General features: G+C 40.4%; 2 protein-coding genes across 8 annotated transcripts in view; both read right to left on the bottom strand.

Annotated features, from left to right (window-relative positions):
- Window positions 1–245: 245 nt before the first annotated feature.
- On the bottom strand, window positions 246–5,102 carry sdsl (serine dehydratase-like). 2 transcript variants are annotated; one of them, XM_033642150.2, is made up of 9 exons: window positions 4,994–5,102; window positions 3,070–3,223; window positions 2,892–2,928; window positions 2,661–2,800; window positions 2,470–2,558; window positions 2,115–2,348; window positions 1,887–2,017; window positions 1,563–1,649; window positions 246–630 (listed from the first exon to the last, which is right to left on the bottom strand). In XM_033642150.2, exons 2-9 carry the CDS (start codon window positions 3,214–3,216, stop codon window positions 527–529), a joined length of 969 nt encoding a protein of 322 aa, XP_033498041.1. In that variant the 5' UTR covers window positions 3,217–3,223; window positions 4,994–5,102; the 3' UTR covers window positions 246–526. The 2 variants fall into 2 exon arrangements, with proteins under 2 accessions (XP_033498041.1, XP_033498040.1); XM_033642149.2 differs by lacking the exon at window positions 4,994–5,102 and adding an exon at window positions 3,980–4,156.
- Window positions 5,103–5,167: 65 nt separating this feature from the next.
- Window positions 5,168–19,492, bottom strand: part of LOC117267087 (apoptosis-stimulating of p53 protein 1-like) — a 76,000-nt gene continuing 61,675 nt past the window's right edge. For 4 of the 6 annotated variants that reach the window (XM_033642732.2, XM_033642729.2, XM_033642731.2 and 1 more), the window contains 12 exons: window positions 19,011–19,078; window positions 18,443–18,662; window positions 16,831–17,052; window positions 16,498–16,713; window positions 15,940–16,090; window positions 15,786–15,823; window positions 14,663–15,030; window positions 14,258–14,395; window positions 10,661–10,794; window positions 10,081–10,247; window positions 9,714–9,913; window positions 5,168–7,643 (listed from right to left, as the gene is read on the bottom strand). In XM_033642732.2, the coding sequence (XP_033498623.1) occupies window positions 7,602–7,643; window positions 9,714–9,913; window positions 10,081–10,247; window positions 10,661–10,794; window positions 14,258–14,395; window positions 14,663–15,030; window positions 15,786–15,823; window positions 15,940–16,090; window positions 16,498–16,713; window positions 16,831–17,052; window positions 18,443–18,662; window positions 19,011–19,078 (1,964 nt within the window). In that variant the 3' untranslated portion in view covers window positions 5,168–7,601. The remainder of the gene's footprint in view (window positions 7,644–9,713; window positions 9,914–10,080; window positions 10,248–10,660; window positions 10,795–14,257; window positions 14,396–14,662; window positions 15,031–15,785; window positions 15,824–15,939; window positions 16,091–16,497; window positions 16,714–16,830; window positions 17,053–18,442; window positions 18,663–19,010; window positions 19,079–19,492) is intronic. The other 2 variants (XM_033642730.2, XM_078174883.1) reach the window with 1 other exon arrangement.

The following is a 19,492-nucleotide window of genomic DNA, read 5'->3' as shown; positions in this document are numbered from 1 at the left end:
AATTAATTCATAAATAAATAAATAAATCACATTAATTATACAGCCCATTATTTATCAGTTTGAAGCAGACAAAAGCTTTTTTTTTTTTTTGCTATGAAGTTTTCTGAGTCAGACTCTGTGGAGGGCCGGTGTATTTGTGAATAGTGAACTGTGACACCACCATGTGGGGAAACCCAGTAATACAATTTGCACACTTAACTGAGCTGAGCATGCAAACATGTTCACATGCATGACACTCAGTTATGTATAAGTGAAAAAAATTGTGTTTATTGTTTTTTGTATTATATGTTCTGCAACTTAAAAATGACACTGCTGTACCAGGGGAATCACTTTATCCTTAATCACCAACATTGCAAACAACTTTGCCTCTAGAAATGAGATGTTTCTGTAGTGCTTGTATGTTTTATGCATTCATTCATTCATCCATTCAGTTCTTCTAGGTGTTGTAGCCCTCTGTTGGCCTGTCACAAAGACACACATTTATTGCTATGCACTCATAAAGACACATTTATACACATACAGTACTTTAAGTGTGCAGTTTGTGTTTGAGGTAGGTCAGTTGCTCCATGTCAACACTGCTGCCACCACACACAATCACCAGCAGGGAGCCCAGCTGAGTTGGCAGCCGACCTAGAAAAGTGTGGTGAAACAAAACTGATCATCTTCTCCAGACATTTGCCCTCATTAGAAGGGATTTACTATACATGCTAAGTTTCAGCATAAATACCATAGAGATGTCTGTCTTACCTCCAATATAATGGAACTAGGTGGCACTCGGCTTGTGGTGCTCAAAGCACCAAAAAAAAAAAAAAATACATTTGAAAAACTCAACAGCAATGTCTTTTTCCAGAAATCATGACCCAGTTACTCAAGATAATCCACTGACCTTGTTGTGAGCAGTTTCATGTAGGAACTATTTTCTTTCTACTGAATGACACCTACCAACCCTATCACCGTGCACAAGGGAGTGTGTAGTACCTGAGACTCTGGATTTTGTCCATGGATACGTTTTTCTTCTTTGATCTGATTGGTCAGAGGTCAGGGTGTTGACAGGTTGTGATCCGATACCCTGAAGTTAACCTGCCCGGTAGCGGGTTAGCTGTTCAGCATATGTTGCCATGGTGATTTATCCTAGTAAAAAGAGAACCAGCTTCGTAGTACTGAAAACCCTGAGAACCCCCAAGTTACCTCGCTAACTCCAAATCCTGCTTCCTAATACAGGCCTCTGGTCATGATTTCTGTAAAGAGACAATGATGCTGAGTTTTTCAAATGTATTTTTTGGCACCACAAGCCGAGTGCCATCTAGTTCCATTATATTAGAGAGAAGGCAGATATCTTCAACACACAACAACTCACACCAAAACAATCTAGGTTGATAAATAGCACTACAGGTAAGGGGAAGAATGTGTATTTTTTGACTTGGAGGTGAACTGTCCCATTAATTCCTCTCTTAAACACAGTCTCGCTGTTGTCAACAAACAGAGGAGTTGTAAATTGAGAGGGTTTAGTACACACACAACAGAAGCATTGTGGTTCATATCTTTGACTCCAGAGCTGTTACCTTCATCCTGTAATCTGTGTATGAGCCCGCTGTAGACAGCTGCGAGAGCTGCTCCGCATGCCATCTCCACCAGCACACGCTCCTCATCTGCAAGATCACGATCACACATACACACACTGAGTTAAAGTAAAACAAAGGCAAAGCCATTATGAAGCCAAGTTTATTATAGCAGCTTATGCTAGCAATTAAAACCAAACAGTGAGGGTGATTGTTGATATTCTCAGATGATAGTTGGACTGTTCACAGGTCATAACCAGTCAAAGGAAAGTTCCTAGGAATATTCCAATAAAATGCACATTTAAGGAAAAACACACACACACTCACCCAGGAATGTTTCCACAGCGTGCAGAGCCTGCTGGTCAGTCACAAGTTCAGAAATGATTGTAAGCTCGCTGCACTGGCTGTATTCAAAAGCTTTCTTACAGACTGTCTTTGCTCCGAGACATTTAGCCTCACTGTGGACAGACAGAGGGGGACGCAGTCAATTTGGTTTCATAAAAATAAAAAAAAAACTTAACCCCAGAAAACTTAAAAACTCCTTTAACTTCTAACCTGGTGATGTCATCCAGGGTGACCACCCTCCCTGCCTTAACCGCAGCGTTGAAACAATCTGCCCCCACTGTCTCCATTGCGACGATGGGTACATCTGTCCAGCCTATGTCCTTCAGGCCCTGGATGACGCCACAAAGGAGCCCCCCTCCACCCACGGCCACCAGCACAGCTCCAGGCTTCACACCGGGACCCAGAGAGGCTGCGACCTCTGAGATCATGGTGGCATGGCCCTGCCTGGGTGTGTGTGTGTGTGAGAGGAGGGAGTTTGAATGGAAGTTAATATCGCACAGTTTTGTAGTTCATCCACTGACATTACATTTCAGCAGGAAACTTTAAATGTGATGAGTGTTTCTACCAGAGCAGGGGGTGATCAAATGGAGGAACATAGGTGAGTCCTTCAGTTTCTGCCAGTCTTAGAGCCTCTGCATTGGCATCATCCCAAACCTATGGATAAAAGTTTACTACATTTTTTTTCTGTTTATGATCAGCCCATAGCTGATGTCAGTGCTACAAAGGGATCACCATATAATAAATATTACACTTTACCTTGCCTATCATCTTGACCGTAGCACCCTGATCCTGGAGTCTCTGAACGACCAGCTGAGGAGACGAGGAAGGAACTATGATGGTGGCTGGTACACCCATTTTTCTGGCTACATAGGCGGCAGCCATACCTGCATTACCACCTAAAAAAAGGCAATATTATATTACAGTCACAGTCACTCGTAGATATTGTATTTTGTAGATTACCATGCAGTGTCACAGCAGAATTGTCACCTGAAGAGCAGACAACTCCTTTGGACTGTCTGGCGAGCTGCAGGAGGGAGCGATGGCATGAAAAAGGGCAAGTTAGTTTCTTTTTTCTGACAGCTTTTCATATGCCTTTTTACTGAGATCGACACCAGTGTCTGTTATGATGGAGGTGAAGCAAAAGCAGAGGGTGGAGAGCTCCTACCTGCTGGCAGAGGTGTCCGATGCCACGGATCTTGAAGGAGCCAGAGGGCTGAGAGTTCTCCATCTTCAGGTACACAGTGGTTCCAACGCGTTTGGACATACTGACGCTCTCCAGCAGCGGTGTGTTCAGGTGGAAATGCTTCTCCATGGTGCACCTAATTTCACAAAAATGCCCAACACCGCGTTAAGTAGAAAGTTGGGTGTGATGACAACTAAGCAAACAGTGTGCACTGATGAGGACTGTGAAATGGGACTGAAAGCTCTAAAAAGCTACTAAGTGGACTTTAAGGTGGACACTTTATCTTTATGACAGATTTTTATTACAATAGGTGTCAATGTTCACACTGATGTTTGACATGGCCAGTGCTGCCTTTATCTTCAGCTGGAAATATTATAAGGGGTAGTAGTAGTAGCAGAAGGCTAAAAGTAGTGAGGATGTTCACATGAGCATAGTTAGGCAGTTCAGTCATAAAGGTATTTCTTCGAAAAGTCCACAACACTTGTAGCTCACAAATGTTCAAAAAGACATCTGAGAATAATCATTGGCTAACTGGGGCACTGTTTCTGGAAAGACACATTTTCACTCATTCCACCGGGGTACTGGCGGCAGACATGTCTCAGACAACCAAAACAATGTACATGGTAAGATTTATAAGCTATTTATCATATCAAAATGTAAGTTATTTTGCACCGAACATTTGTTTTTAATTTAACGTGTTCTTAAGGCGAAAGCGAACCTAGCAGGTTGAACTACAATGATTGAGTGACGCAGCGAATTCTTATGAATACAATGATATACAGTACATGACGTATAGTGAGTTACAACGTGAACCAATGTAATGACGTAACATTAGCTTGTACTGTACGTCATTAGGTGACAGCGTATTTTAAAGTATTAAATGCTGACTTACGTTTGGTTAAAACGTCGTGTTGAACGAGCCTCTGACCATTAAATGCTACGGTAGTTTATTCTATACAAACTGTATCATGTTTTCAGTGTATGCTACATTATGCTGTATATGGAGCTAGCACGTAGCAGACTAGCGTCACGGGACAAAAACCGACAGAAACACATGAAACAGCGTCAAACCAGAAAAATACTATCACTTCCGGTTGTTACTTCAAAATAAATGTGCGACTTGATACACTTCTGTAGTAGCAGTAGCAGTAGTAGTAGTACCATAGACTGTATAAAAATAAGTAGTAGTAGTAGTACTTGCTGCTACTACTACTACTGCTACTAGTAATAATAAGGTTTTTATTGAAATAAAATAATAATTCTTATTTATTTATGTAAAATTTCATTTGGAGTATTTGTGTCCTTTTTTGGGCCCATCCAATATGATACCATGTTTTTTAATAGTCATCTTAAGTTCATTGCACATACAACACAAAACACGTGGAAAAGTAAAAGAAACAAACTAATAACAATAACAATAATAATAGTAATATTAACAATAATAATAATTCAGTCTGCCTATTGTATGAAGTAAACTCAACAATATGCTTTTGCTATAATTGTGGACATGGTACTGTATGGGTTTTGTCTTACAGGTCACCAAATAGGCTACTATTATGTTTTCTTGCCTTATATTTAAATCAAAATTTTGTAAACATGCAGTATAATACAACAATGACTGTTTCAGAATGTAAAAACACATACGTATACCCTTGTTTCTGTTTCACCTTTGTAATGACCAAGGCTATTTACAGACCCACATTTTTTTATTGTCTGTTCTGTGCTATTATTGGAAAGAAAAATACATTTTCCCCGTATTCTTGTCATGTGTGGTAACTTGACACGTTTGTATTTAAAGTTGTACCAGAATGCTTGAAAATAGGGAAATAAACTGAACAAACTCAGTCACAAACACCAAGTGCACAGTGTAACAATATTGTGAATTTATAAATAAAAATAAACTCACGCGTGTAGAGCCTTCTGTCTCTGCAGACACCTGAGTGACCTGTGAACTTCAGTCCCCCTCTAAAGTCCACAGTTTATTACCAAGGCTTGAATGTGTGTGTGTGTGTGTGTGTGTGTGTGTGTGTGTGAGAAAGAGAGTGAGACTTGAATGAGTCAGTCACAGTCACAGCACTGATTCTCTGTAGGGATTATACTTTCTTTATTATTTTTGTACATTAGCTGTTTAGTTACAGTTTGCATATACACAAGGTAATGGTCTGCACTCCTCACACACCAATGTGCCATTCTCACACCAAACATCACAAAACTTATTGCCTCATATTTTACACAGCGGGGTCAAGGAAATGACGCTTTGTGTGAGGACATGTCTGTACACTGGGTGGCAGCAGTGAGTGGCGCCAACACTGACAGATAAGGAAACTGAAGCAGTGTGTCCAATAATAACAATAATAATAATATTAATAATATAGAAAAACAACTGTTTAAATAAAACAACAAATCAGGGGAATAATAGATTTCATACAACTACTGAAATATGTAAATATGAAAAAAAAAATATGAGAAAGTCAAGTTGTTTTTTCATTCACTGTCGGCTAATTCAGCCTCATTTTAAAGCAGTTAGCCCATGAAAAATGTATACAATTATAATTTTTACCTTTTAAACTTATAGTTTTTCCTTTAAATATGCCACTGAGCTTTTGGTAGATGGGAAACACTGCTTTATCATATAGTTAATGTTAGAGCCTGGTACCAGTGCTGCCCCAGTAAGAGGACCATTATGTGCCAGGTCCTAGTCTGGACCAGGTATTATGTGTCAATGGGTGAAGACTGGAAGAAGTTTTGTTCAAAATGAAAAAAATATTGTCACTTTAATTCCTCCTCCTTCCCATACTGTAGCTGCTTTGGTTTCACAAATTCATTTGTACTTCACAAAAACATTTTTCACATTCTTATTTTCCTTCTGTCCTCTTCTTTCCCTCCTCTCTCACCAGCAGCAACCAGTTTGCAGTTGAACAGATGTTGATATGACAGCATGCACCAGTGCTGAGACAACAGAAATACAGAATAGTAAAAGGTTGAGACATCCGTAATCACTCACAGATGCTTCTTTTTTCATTATGTGAAATCAGAGTGGAACTATTCTTCTGATATCACTTCAAATAGAAAAGCTTTTTTTTTCCTGCCATGCCATAATATTATATTGTCAACATCTGTTGCTCGTGTGGGTTGATGTGGACCTCGGCCACCATGCATCATAAGCTTGCTGGATTCTGTTTCTTGTGGTTGCGCTTCCAACTTTATTCCTGCTAACACAACTAATTGCTGCTTTATCAGTGACCTGATAAAGCTTCCTTTAACACACATTCAAAGTATCCGTTCCGTCCTCTCACCTTCCTCTCTCCAACTTCACATTTCACATCTCACACACACTCTCCCCTGATCTAGCCTGTAAATTTACTGCATTTAAATCTTCACACCACACAGTGTGAAAGTGTTTTCAGACAACATACTATGTTCATTGCTATGCGGTTAATGAGCTCGGCTTTATGAAGATCCATCTGGGTGTTTTGTTTTTTTATTAAAGGTCTCATATTATGCTAATTTTCAGGTTGGTACTTATATTTGGGGTTCTTTCTAGAACATGTTTACTTGCTTTAATGTTCAAAAAACACATTATTTTTCTCAAACTGTCCGCCTGAATATACCTGTACTCACCTTCTGTCTGAAATGTTCTGTTTTAGTGCCTGTCTCTCTAAGCTGCCCCCCCCCCCCCCAAAAAAAAAGCCAAGTCTGCTCTGATTGGTCAGCATTTCTGGGTCTTCCATATCTGTGCTCACTGTGTCTCTGCACTATTACTGTAGCCAGGAAATGACTGTAACAACACTACAGCACCAGTTTCTACCTTTAAATAGTACAGTTGTGACATCACAACTTCATGGAAGTCTTGATGACTCGTTTAAAGGCACAGTTTCTGAATACAAACTGTGTGCATTTCTCTGTGGATTGAACGTTTTGATACTTTTCAAGGTATTTATTTATTACCTATGCTTGTTGTATAATAAAAAAGTCATGGAAATGTGACTTTTTATAACATGGACCTTTAACACCATACAAAAATAAAGTGTCATTCAAAGATCATTTGGATGAATGTCACATAGAGCCTCATAAATCCAAGCTCATGTTTTCATGTTCCGAGCTGAACGAACTCAAAGCTGCATCCAAATGACAGATATTTTCCTTTTTTTTCTATTCAGCTTCTCTCATGCGGCTGAACTGGTGAGAAATTGCCAAGCTACTGTTGCTCAAAATAAGATTCAGGCGATTTCCTCTAACTGCAGCAACTCAGTGAAAATATATTATGATTCTACCATAAAGTGGCTCTGTGGTTCCAGCATCACATCCAAACAAACAGGAAAAAAAAGTTGCTTCATCAGAGTTGTGAGCTCCAGCTATGTTTCCTTCTCTCTGCCTCCTGACTACCTCCATCCTTTGTTCTTTCTCTCTTGGCTAACACTTCCGCCCACATCCTCCTGCTGCTGCTGCTGCTCCACTTCTTCTCTGCATGCATGCGCCCTCTTCGAGCGTGCACGTGGCTCCTGATCTGGGCTTTACGCCAGCGAGCGTTGTCTGGGTTTGATCCTTGGATACAGCTGGAGAGAGTAGGAGAGAAGGAGAGAGAGACAGAGAGGGCAGGGTCATTACATCATGTTAACATTGTTCTCAAGGTGCCTGAACATCATGAAGGCAGACTGTAAGACACTGTGTGGGGATAAATCTGCCAACTTAAGAAGCTCCATCCTCTGCTCAATCACAGAGAAAGAAAGTTTGGTCTTAGTGTTAATTGAAACTTCTCATGTAGTCCCTACTGTTAATGTACAGATCCAACACTCAGTTATTATTTACACTGAATGTTTATGGCACAGCTGCAGCTGGAAGACTGGAGAGGGGACACTGTGATGGATGGTTTTATTAAAGCTACATAGTTCAGCTTTACTGCTACAATAATTGAGTTCTGAGCATTATGGAGTGTGTTCATGCTGTGCTCCCGAGGCGTACATGGCACTGAGCACAAACACAGAAGCCCTATCCAATAACGCATAACTCCATATCCCTGTGTTTTATGGCCAATAATATTATTCTTGTTGCTTCACTTGAATTAAATAGAATTATTTACCCTGCAAACATTCCTTTAAGAATTTAGGATTTGGGATATGTGGTGTTAGCTACTAGTTTCATAGCTATACCTCAAAAATAATAATCATCCAAAGACTGTCCAATCATTGATTAGTAACCGTAACTAGGCATGGTAAGTCTAGTAAGCTTTGGATATCTCCACAACTTTTATCTTGCTGAACTCCTGTCTCTTGTCCAACTTCTGTTGCCATCATTTGAGGAATACTTCACCCCCGCAATGATAATTTGTATATCAATTACTCACCCGTGTTTCGTTTAATTTGGGAAGCAAACTTAGTTTTTCTTGCATGCCTCCACAGTGAACCAAGAATCCAAAAACTGGGAAAATTCCTGATGAATTGAAGTCATAGGCGACCACGTTTAACGATAGCAAAACTGTATCAAAACATCTGTTCACAGTCCTTGCACAATAACTTTTACTATTTAAAACTTCTGCATTAACAGTGTAGCCTTGCTACCCATCTGTGCATGAGACTGTTTACGTGGAAGTGTTCGAAATAAGGTGTCGCCTGTTTCACGTCGCCTGTTTCTTGGCTATAAAGTTGCACTTGAACACATCACAAAGACTACAGCCAACAGCCAACCAGCACGGACATTCTGCACCTGCATGAGAGGAAAAGAATCTCCACACCAGCAAGTGGCAGTAGTCTGTATACGTCATTAAAACAGAGAAAACCAGAAGACCAACAGGACAGATTCAAGATGCTTGTTAGCCATTTAGCACATGAACAATATAATGCTGAAAAAACAAATTATTTTTACCATGCGCCGGCGAACAACAACAACAACACACAGTTACAAACTGTTTCAGCTTAAGAGCTTAATGGCTTAAAGAATAATCTCATCTAATGTAACACATTTGCTTTGATCTCAAGCCCTCTTGACTTTAGCCCTTTGTTTACTTTCCTCATTTCCTTTTCTACTCTTGGCACTGAGCTAAACTGCCAATCAGAGTGGTTTCATTCACTTATGGATTCTGCTGTCTCCAATGCCAATTCAATATGTTGAATGGGCCAAAAAACAGCTGACTGGGGCCGACAAGGGCCAACAAGGGCCAACAAGGGCCAACTAGGGCCAACTGTGCAGGACACATCACAAAAAATTGGTGATAGACGCTCAAGGGAAGGATGACGTTATATAACAGCTGACTGTCAGCTTGGTGTGTCAGTGCTTGGTGAAAATGTATGTGTTTGGGAAGTACTGACTGTATGACTGGATTATTGGGATTTGGATTGTACTGCATGAGTTGTGTGAGAGTTTGTAAACTGATGTTTTGATCTAGTTTTGCTGTTGTTTTACGCAGCCCCACCTTACTCCAGTTCATCAAAACATTTTTCAGTTTTTGGATTTGCTCACCATAGAGGCATGCGAGAAAGATTTCTTTGCAAACTCAATGTAACACGAGGTGAGTAACTGACACACAAAAGGTCATTTGGAGGGTGAAGTATTCATTTAAAGTAGACAATGCTCCATGGGTACACACATTTATGTATAGGTGTCTGTAGTAATGTCTTTTATTCTCTCACCCCCAGCAGGTTTCTGGGTACGTATCCCTCGCGGTCATTTAGCCGTGCCCACCACCACTCTGTCTCTGTGTCATCACGACGACGCAGCACGGTGAGGGCATCACCCTCGCTGAAGGACAGCTCATCAGCCTGCTGGGCTGTGTAGTCCCAAAGAGCGTAGACCAAGCCTTTGTTCATCACACCCAACTTTTCTTGTACACCTGGGAGAGATACAAAGTATTATGTGTTAAAAAAATACTTCAGTAATGCTGCTGTCAGTGGAGAGTTAAATTGATGCAAAACAATTAAAATTTAAATGAAATGTTTCCCCTGTGTAAACCTGCTGAGTTAAGCTTTGATGACCATCTGTCGGTGTGTATCTACCTACCATAGAGGAACTGAGAACACTGTGTATAGCCCTCCTCCATTTCTTCACATTTGTCTGCCGCTGTTTCCACGTCACTAATCGTTGTGGCGAAAATTGCAGCCCCTGACTCCACCAGCATCTTACAGAGGTGGACGCTGTTACATGAAGCTGCGCAGTGCAGAGGGGTCCTGGAAAGGGACAACATAAAATCTGATTTTAAGCCATTGTACCGAAAGTACAAAAGATCTTCCAGTGATGCACTCGTATCAAAAATCTAAACACAATGACTATCATCATGAAGCATGCTGACATTAACTAAACATGAATTCAGTCAAATGCATCGGTAATTAAATCAAGTAACTTCTGAATGCGGATCCTCATTAGACTTGATAATCTGTGCTTTCAATACTGCTCAGGCAGCCGAGTCCAAAATGAATTTAGAAATGCAATTATCTCTGTCACTGTTGACTCTGAGCTGAGCTCCAGTATCACTGCCACAGAGTGTGTTCATTACCCAAACACCCTCTGGCCCTTCAGCAGCCACTGTTCTATTATTAGTCTGGACTATTACATGATTGGATGACTGGTCGAAGGTACTGACCATCCGTCACTGTCGGCTGCGTTTACATTCACTCCAAAGTCCAGCAGGAACTTCACAATGTGGTGATGGCCGGCGCAGACAGCATTATGAAGAGGAGTTATGCCTTCATCATTAGGCATGCTGGGGTTTTCCACCTTAAAGACAGAGATGATGAGATAATGTACAAAGAGATATTAGACTGATAGAATGATTGGCTGTCCACAGAGATAATGGAAGAATCACACCTGTATTGGTATCATCCTTCAATCCTGGAACCCATCGGTTATCGTTTGACGATAAGCCTCGGGGGGCAACGGCCAATATTTTAGGAGATCCGGTGTTGCCAAGGGCCAAGACTTCCTCTTCAATGCAACGGCCATTGTTTACAGTTCAATTTAGAACTTTAGACAGGTTCAGACAAGATTTTGGCTAATCTCTATTGTCTGCAGATAAATTGATAAAGAGTTAAATTGTTGTCAAACAGTAGCCAGTGGGTTCCAAGATGGCATTTTGGCCAATGTGTTCCACCTCTTTAAGGCCCAGACACAACAACCTGACACTCAATGGCTAAAAACATAATCTCACCAAATAAAACCAGGTTGTTACCATCTCGCGCCCTCTTGACTTTAGCCATTTTTACCTTTCCTTCTTTTCTTCTTGCAGACTCATACATGCTGAATTGGCCAGAAAACAGCCAGCAAGGGCCTACTAGTGCCTACAGTGCAAGATACACCAAGAAAACTAGCGTGACAGATGCTCACCAATGGGCCAACATTGACAAACAGCCGACGGTCGGCTTGGTGTGTTGGGACCTTGACTCTCTACTGACAAGCAACCAAAGCCCACTCAAACATTATTGGGCTATACCAGTTGGGCTAAATTGTTCAGACAGATACCAGAACCCTTCTGATAACAAAATTTTGTGCTGCTGCCTACAGATTCAGCATCCATATGCGGATATCTGTTTCAAGGATAAGCCTTGACTCAACCCTGTACTGAAACCCCGGCGGAGAGCACTATAGAAGTGCCAAGTACCTGAATTCATTGCAAAACTAGGGATAGTGCAACGTTTTGTGAACAGCTTGGAAGTTGTTGAGTTGTTGCGAATTCCCGCCTCGGGGTATGACAACGTCAAACTGAGCTTGTTCTGGATGTGAAGCATCTGCATGTTTCCTTGAGAGTATCAGCTAGAGTTTGCAGTTTGGAGAGGCAGTAAGCACTTTTGTCCGGTCTCCAAGTGAGAGATGTCAGGGATAGACGAGGGTTTGCCTTTAAAGATGTAAGGCTTTGTTCTCAGGAGCTCTGTGCTGCTGAAAAAAACCCTGTGATACAGAGTGAGTATGTCCTCAACATTAACTTTCCACACCTGACAACTGAGACCACCTCTCCCCTGACAGAGCTGCTGAGGATCAAAGCTATTACAACAAGTGTTGTCAGGAAGGTATTTAAAAGCTTTCAAATCTTCCAGTTATTAGCAGATCTGTTGAGGCAATCTGTGTGTGGGTGTACAGTAATTGTTGGCGTGTACAAATATTCTTCTGTTGCATAAGAAAATGTGTTTTTTTCTTTCAACACAAAAATGTATCAAAAGAACAAAACTTAAGAAGTATAACCAAGTTGAAAGTATTAGAACCAAACTGTGTCTGATGATACTCAGCTTTACTCGAGAGGCAGCACAAAATTTGAAGATTATCTACTGAGATTACACTTACTTATTCTAGAGACATTCTGTGGCTTTAGATCAATCTCTCGTAGTTGAACAACTGCTGCATTATCTTTTTTACACTATTCAGTCAAGCTTTAGACCGCACCACAACACTGAAAATGCCCAAACCAAAGCAGCGCTAAGAACAGCAGCTGAATCAAGTTGCAACCTTGATTTTATTTTCTCCAACCTGTAATATGTATGTATGTATTAATGTATTAAGCTCTTTTCCCAGTGGACCAAAAACCCACTAACACCCACAACCATCTGGCTTTTGTGTTTAGTGGGAAAGAATACAATGTGAATTCATTTCTGGGACAAATGACTGCACTAGTCACAAGCATTTAGCTGACTTCAGCTCTGATCGGCAGCAACTGAAATATGACAGTCAGGTGGACATGCATTGTTTTTACCCCTTTTCTGGCATGACTGTTAGTAACTTTAATGAATCTTCTCAGCCACAAATTTCATCCATCTCTGTCCAAGCAGCGCTCAAACATCTTTACAAAAAAGTCAACGAATAAGTAACAGATATAAAAAAGATGTAGCTTCCTAGTGATGAAGCTTCCTAGTGTTTACCAACCTGTTTTCCAGTGTGCTGGTGAAGTCAAACGTGACACACCAGAAAAAATAGAAAGGCATACTTGTCTATTGGCAGTAGAAAAGCAGCCTGTAGACTATTTTTAGCTTGTTTTACCACATTAAAAAACACATATACCAGGGGTAGGCAACCTGCACCTCCAGAGCCGCATGCAGCTTTGACATCTGTCATTGTTGTAGGCCTAAAGTGATTACTGCATTCTAAACTTGTAAAAATGTATAGCCTACACATCGAATTAAAAATGTTTAACGTTTCATCAACTTAAATCTGCGTCATACTTCTACATTCTGGTGCCGTTTCCTCTAAATTTTGCAGTAGTGGTGGCTAGCCTGGAGCCTCTCTAGCACAGGCTAGCTATGGATTGCAAATCCAAGAAAAGTAAAAGTCTTGGAACATAGAAGGGTAGCCACCTTGTAGTAAATCATATAAATGAATGCTCATTTAGACCTATTCGTAATGTTGATAGGCTTATTTAGACTTAATAATCTTTTACCTTTGCTCAAATATGTTTTGCGGCTCCAGACAGACTTTCTTTTTTCTTTTTTTGGCCAGTAATGTCTCTTTTAATAATAAAGGTTGCTGACCCCTGGAATATACCCATTAATTTTGGTGAAAAGGATATTAGTCTTTCCACACAGTAAGGTATGGTGTCCCTCAAGGCTCAGTACTCGGCCCAGTACCTCTCGCTATTTATATTCAACTTTCGCATAACTTTTCACTTCTGTGCAGAAAAAAATCTGTTCTATGTTGCAATTAAACCTAATAATCCAGTAATGATCAGTGGTCCCAGGATTCCGTGATGTTCCTCTTTGTGGTTGTTTGAAAGAGCTGGTCCTTCATCATCTTCAGGCTACCCCATTACCCACCTGTCTAGCTGCCAACCCTGATGCCCACAATGCTACCCATCCTCCGAGCTGTCCCATCTTATGATGATCTTAATCCTCCTGTCTCCTACACTGCCTAGCTTGCCCTTTGGACCTAAGTTGACGTGAAAAACTGCTACTGGTTGAATCTTTTTGGATTTTACTTGTGGTAAATTGGGACTTTATGACATTTGTGTTAAATGCAGATGTCTCCGAAGGGGGTCTCTCTTTGAATTGCCTCCTCAAGGGTGCCCAATAGGATTTTAAGAGAGTGGCTTCCTTATTTTCTTGCAAAGCATAAGATGGCTTGTAAAATACTCACTGTAATGTTGAGCTGAACAAATAAACTCAGACAGTTCATAAGCAGTGCAAATTTGAAAAAAGACGTACTGTATTACGTAAACGTATTGTAATACCAATACTGCAACAACTACATAATCTTTTGTTACCTCATATATAATCCTCTGCACCAGATCAAACTCTCCTTCTAACGATGCGTCCAGCAGCAGAGCTAGAGGGTTAAACTTCACTCTCAGACCGTGACCTGTTCGCTCTGATGACGGCTTCTTCAGGTTGGTTCGCTTCACCTGCAGCACAAAGGGAGACAAACGGAAAAGTGTTGACAGTGCAGAATAGGAATTGTAAATAAGTACTTAGTGCTTAATCTGGTGCGTTAGCTTTCACAGAGAACAACCATTTTGTTTAGGTTATTAGCGGCATATTACAAAGGCAAACACAAAAAAAACCAGAATATTTGCTCAGAAAGCAAAAATCCATGGCACATAGGTATTTTAAAGCAGTTCTAGTTTTAATGTTTGTACCCCATATCTGGTATGAATACAATCTATGCCTACCTTAGGCTTTGAAGGTGGGGCAGGAGGTGATGGGGAGGGGGAAGCATGGCCTACAGAGTTGTGTGCAGGACTTGATCCTTTCTGGTTGTTGTTGTTCTGGTCCTCTGGCCTATCAGGTGCAGGGGATGGGCTGGTTTGGGTTGGTGGAGACGCATTACTGGTAGTTTCTGCTTTTGCTGTTGTGTCTTTGGGTGTTTCTATGGCAACAGAAGGAGGGGACAAGCGGCGGGAGCCTGAGTTCATGTTTTGAACTTCGCCCTCTGTGGTCGCCATACTGACGTGCTTGTCTCCAGGTTCTACATTCCCATTTGCTGAATGAATGTTGTCCATTTCACCCAAAAGGCAGTCAGGCTGGTAGAACGTGTTGCCTGGAATATAGAGGGAAAGAGCCGATTTAAACGTCATCAACCCAAATCAGTACAACACAGACATACAACTGATGCCACCTAAACTGTCCTGAGGTAAGGCTGAGGTAGTCGAATCCAGTCTCAGTCTTGAGTCCAGTCTTGAAAGCACTTTTTTAAAGTCTTGCACTCAGCTGTTTTCCTGCCTTGTTGGACTCGTAATTGTCTTGATCTCAGACTTGGCTATTGAGAACTGGTCATGTTGTTCCTGGCTGCTGATTCAATATCAGTTGTACAGAGCGTTCCCTACCAACAGGTAGCATGAAAAAAAAAAAAATACACCCTCATCCTCTGTATCTTCCTGTCTGGCATTGATTCAGTTTTGCAAGTAACACTGGCCCTGAGCTCAGCACTTGCTGCCACAGTTCGCTAGCAGTAACATCACCTCTAGCAAGTCACAAGCTAGCTACCTCAGCTAATGTTCAATGGAAAATGTCTGTTCCATCATAATTAAATTTGGATTTTTGAATGGGACTCAATTTGCTCTGGACTTGATCTTGACCAAGACTGGACTGGACCCTGTTTTGGATTTGACTTAAACTTGACTGGTGGGCTGTGAGGGTCCAAAGGACAGAGGGGTGTCATATGCTGTAAAGCCCTCTGAGGCAAATTGTTATTTGTGATATTGGGCTTTATAAATAAAATTGATTGATTGATTGACTGGGTCGGTCTGGACTACAGCCCTGAGCAGGGCCATACATCATATCACAGTGTCTTACCTGAACCTCCTTCCATGCCTCCCGCCAATGTGTTGAACCTGCACACCACCACAGAAAACAGTTTTAATCAAGCTGCAATCATTTAGTTTCTGTTGCAAATTCTTTTTCATAAAATGTATTTGTGTTTATGAGCACAGTATACAGTAGCACACACCTCTGGTACAGTAGTTTTTGGATGTTTGGCCCCTGTGGGCCTTCAGGTTCGGTTATGGAGCTCCGTTTCTTCAGAGGTCGAGGAGCATTGCTGAGACGCCGGCGGAGAACCTCCAGGTCAGCATCACTCTGGTAACGTAGCTGGGAGTGGGCTGTGGAGAGCAGAGGTGGAAAAGCAAAATATGTCAGACCGGGATCCTGTTATGTTTACAAATACGCACCCTTCTGTTTGTTTATCAGAATTTTTTGTTATGAATTGCCTCTGCTCCCCAGATTTCAAACCAACACTTATTTGCCACAGATTTTTTTTAATAATTAAGTACAAAAAAATCTATTTTCTAAGGAAATAATCACAAGGGAAATGAGCCCTATACCTGATAAGTAGAATAAGTAGAACAGTGTCATGTTACAGCAGGTATAGTGTCACAGAGGGTTTTGAAACTTATTAGAAATTTGTCGCAGATTTATACTCAATTCACACTGCAATAATCCACAATATAACATGCAAGCAGAAGTATGACAGCACAGGGATGAGATTTATTCGTTCTCTGATACCTACCAACTGGGGTAAGCTTAGTGGGACTGAGGGGACGAGGGATGTTGTCCACAGTGGGTGGAGGGAGGATTTGCCCATCACTGCTCTCGCCTCCTCCTTTCCCTCCTTCTTTATCTGTAACATCCTCTCCTCCTGCTTTTACTCCTCCTCCTCCTCCTTGGAGAAAAGGGACAGGAGATGGAGAGGTGGAGGAGGTGGGGAGGATGGGTTTACCATAGACTATGGAGAGAAAGGAAAAGGGACAGATAGTGCTTAGATGGTGTATCAACATTAAACACACACTTTATATATGGCAGGATCTGTAAAAAAAAAAAAAAAAAGCTGCTGTTTAATTACCTGCTTTAACAGTAGTCCTGTTGCTGAGAGAGCCATAGTTTTTGGCCTGAGGCTGCTGGAGGTACATGCTGTAGATGGAGCTGCTGTTCATGGTGGCGGGGCCCTTCCTGGGGGACTGGGGCCTGGAGGGGTGGTCTGGAACGTAGGGACGCACGGCCACAGCTGGAGGTGGATCTGTTCGCTCCGTTTGTGGGGACAAGGGAGAAGGCTGGGAGTTGGAGCCTGACAGCAGAGACAGAGTACAGAAAATATTGAATTAATGCATCATTTCTAAATCCTGCACCCACATCTCCATGACAGACAGATTTTATTTGCAGAATTCATCATTCAGTTTCCCTACAATAGAGAGGATTGTTGTATTTTGTTGAAAATGACTGCTTACATAAAATATTTTTAAAAATGTTTATAAAAAGAACAGTCCTAAAAGTATGGATGGCCAATTCTGCCAGTGTGATTAAAAAAAAAAACATCCTGCAAGTTATTAAAATGACAAACTTTCTTGAAAAAATGACTAAATTAATTTCATCTCAAAATAATAAACTTAGAAAAAACAATGAATTATATCTTAAAATAATGAGAAACACTAAGTCATTATTATGAAAAGTTCTATTGTTTAAACCATAATGTAATTATTCTGAGATACTAACCCCTTATTTTGAGATATTAAGTCATTATTTTTAAAAAAGCTTCTTATTATTTTGAGACACTAAGTCATTATTTAGAGATATTAAGTCATTATTTTGAAATACTTAGTCATTATTTTGATACTACATCTTTATTTTGAAATACTGAGACATTATTATGACAGTTTCTCATTATCTTTATATATTAAGTCATTATTTTGATAGTTTCTTATTATTTTGAAATATTTAGTCATTACTTTGAGAAAGTTTCACATTATTTAGAGATAATTGTTATTTTGATAAAGTAAGTCAGTATTTTGAGATACTGATAATGAAATAAATTTTACTCTATTCTGAGATACCAAGTCATTGTTTTGATAAAGTTCCTTATTAGTTTGAAATACTACGTCAATATTTCAAGATACTGTCATTATTTTGAAATACTAAGTCATTATTTTGAAAAACTGACTCATTATTTTGAGATTAAGTCATTATTTCGTGAAAGTTTTTCATTATTTTGAAAAACTTACTCATTACTTAAAAAAATAGGTCATTTTGATTAAGTTTCTTATTATTTTGAAATACTGAGTCATTACTTTGAGATACTAAGTCATTATTTTGATAGTTTCTCGTTATTTAGAGATACGAAATTGCTATTTTGAAATACTACGTCAGTATTTTGAGATACTAAGTCAGTTTGAGACAATTTCTCTCTGTTTTGAGATACTAAGTCATTATTTTGAGAAAGTCTTATGATTTTGAATCACTAAGCACTTTACCCAGTCATTTTGAGATATGAAGACATTATTTGAAATACCAAGTCAGTCTATTGAGAAACTAACTCAATATTTTGAAAAGCACCACATTACTTTGAGATATTATCTCAAAAAAGATTCTTATGACAATGACTTATAGGATTCTTGTTTTTAATCGCTGACAGAAAATGGGCTTCCACATTACAGAATAAGCTCAGTATGGTGTTAAGTTACCCTTTAAATCACCTTGGCTTGAATTTGGAGGAACAGAGATCCGTTGCTGTATTTGTTGTGAAGAGGAAGATGATGAAGAGGAGCATGAGGTGGCATTTGCAGCACTGGATCGGGGCCAGCCCAGTGTACCAGGGGCAGAGCGGGGCAGGGAGCTGGTGGCAGAGTGATGCCCTGCCGCCTGGTGGGTGGCACTGGGGTAAGTACCATAACCAGAGGGAAGCTGGTGGGAGGGAGAGACGTGGAAATGTGGAGCGAGAGAGAATTTGAAAAAGATTGCTCTACAGTCTGACTGCATAACCTACTTTCCCTGTGAGCACCTGCATTGCTATTTTGGAAAGAGATATTTCTTGAGTTGAAAAGTTCACACAGTCATCTACTGCACTGGTCTTCAAAGTGGGAGCTAGGGCGCCTTTAAATGGCCTCAAGAAGGCTCTTAGCAAACTAAGGAATATTTAAATGTCTCTATAATATCATTTAGTGGAAATAATAATAATAATAATTAAAATTACTATTTCATGATAACTTTAACTGTTATCTCCTCATGTCTGGAGTAGAAGTAGTGCAGTACCTGTTCTGGACTGTTGGTCCTCCAATCTGACACACTCTTACTGATGCTAGGCCATGACGCTTCATTAGCTAAACAGAGAGAGAAAGTGTTGAGAAGGGGACAAAGGTTAAAACGAGGTGGAGAGGAAGAGGTAAACACAGACACAAACAGACAGGAGAATGACAGAGTACCATGTGCTGTACGTATGGGCAGATTATGAGACAGTGGGCCCCTGGACACAGACATGTAAAAGAAAAAATTTTGTGTCTTTTTCGGTCATCTTGTGTCTATTTTGATTGTTTTATGTCTCTTTGCAGGTCCTTTGCATCTCTTTTATTTGTCTTTTTGTGACTTTTTTTGGTCGGTACGTATTCATTTGAGTGCCTCTGACACTTTGGGCCCCTGGACCTGTACTCAGTTGGCCAGTTCAGTAATCTATCCATCACTGTACATCAAAGAAGGTTAAAGGTGTAGAAGGCACATTGATATGAAGGTAAGTTGTG

Source organism: Epinephelus lanceolatus, chromosome 15 (assembly GCF_041903045.1).
Source record: "Epinephelus lanceolatus isolate andai-2023 chromosome 15, ASM4190304v1, whole genome shotgun sequence".
Taxonomy (NCBI): Eukaryota; Metazoa; Chordata; class Actinopteri; order Perciformes; family Serranidae; genus Epinephelus; species Epinephelus lanceolatus.
Note: the sequence above shows the minus strand (reverse complement) of the source record. Positions and strands in the feature narration are given on the sequence as shown.

Bases quoted from the DNA above. Each gene is read 5' to 3' on its own strand.
- sdsl (XM_033642150.2), bottom strand. From the start codon at position 3,216: ATGGAGAAGCATTTCCACCTGAACACACCGCTGCTGGAGAGCGTCAGT. The intron at 2,929-3,069 runs GTAGGAGCTCTC...TCCCTCCTGCAG, and splicing joins TCGGACACCTCTGCCAGCAG to CTCGCCAGACAGTCCAAAGG. The intron at 631-1,562 runs GTAACAGCTCTG...ACACTTTTCTAG, and splicing joins ACACAGATTACAGGATGAAG to GTCGGCTGCCAACTCAGCTG.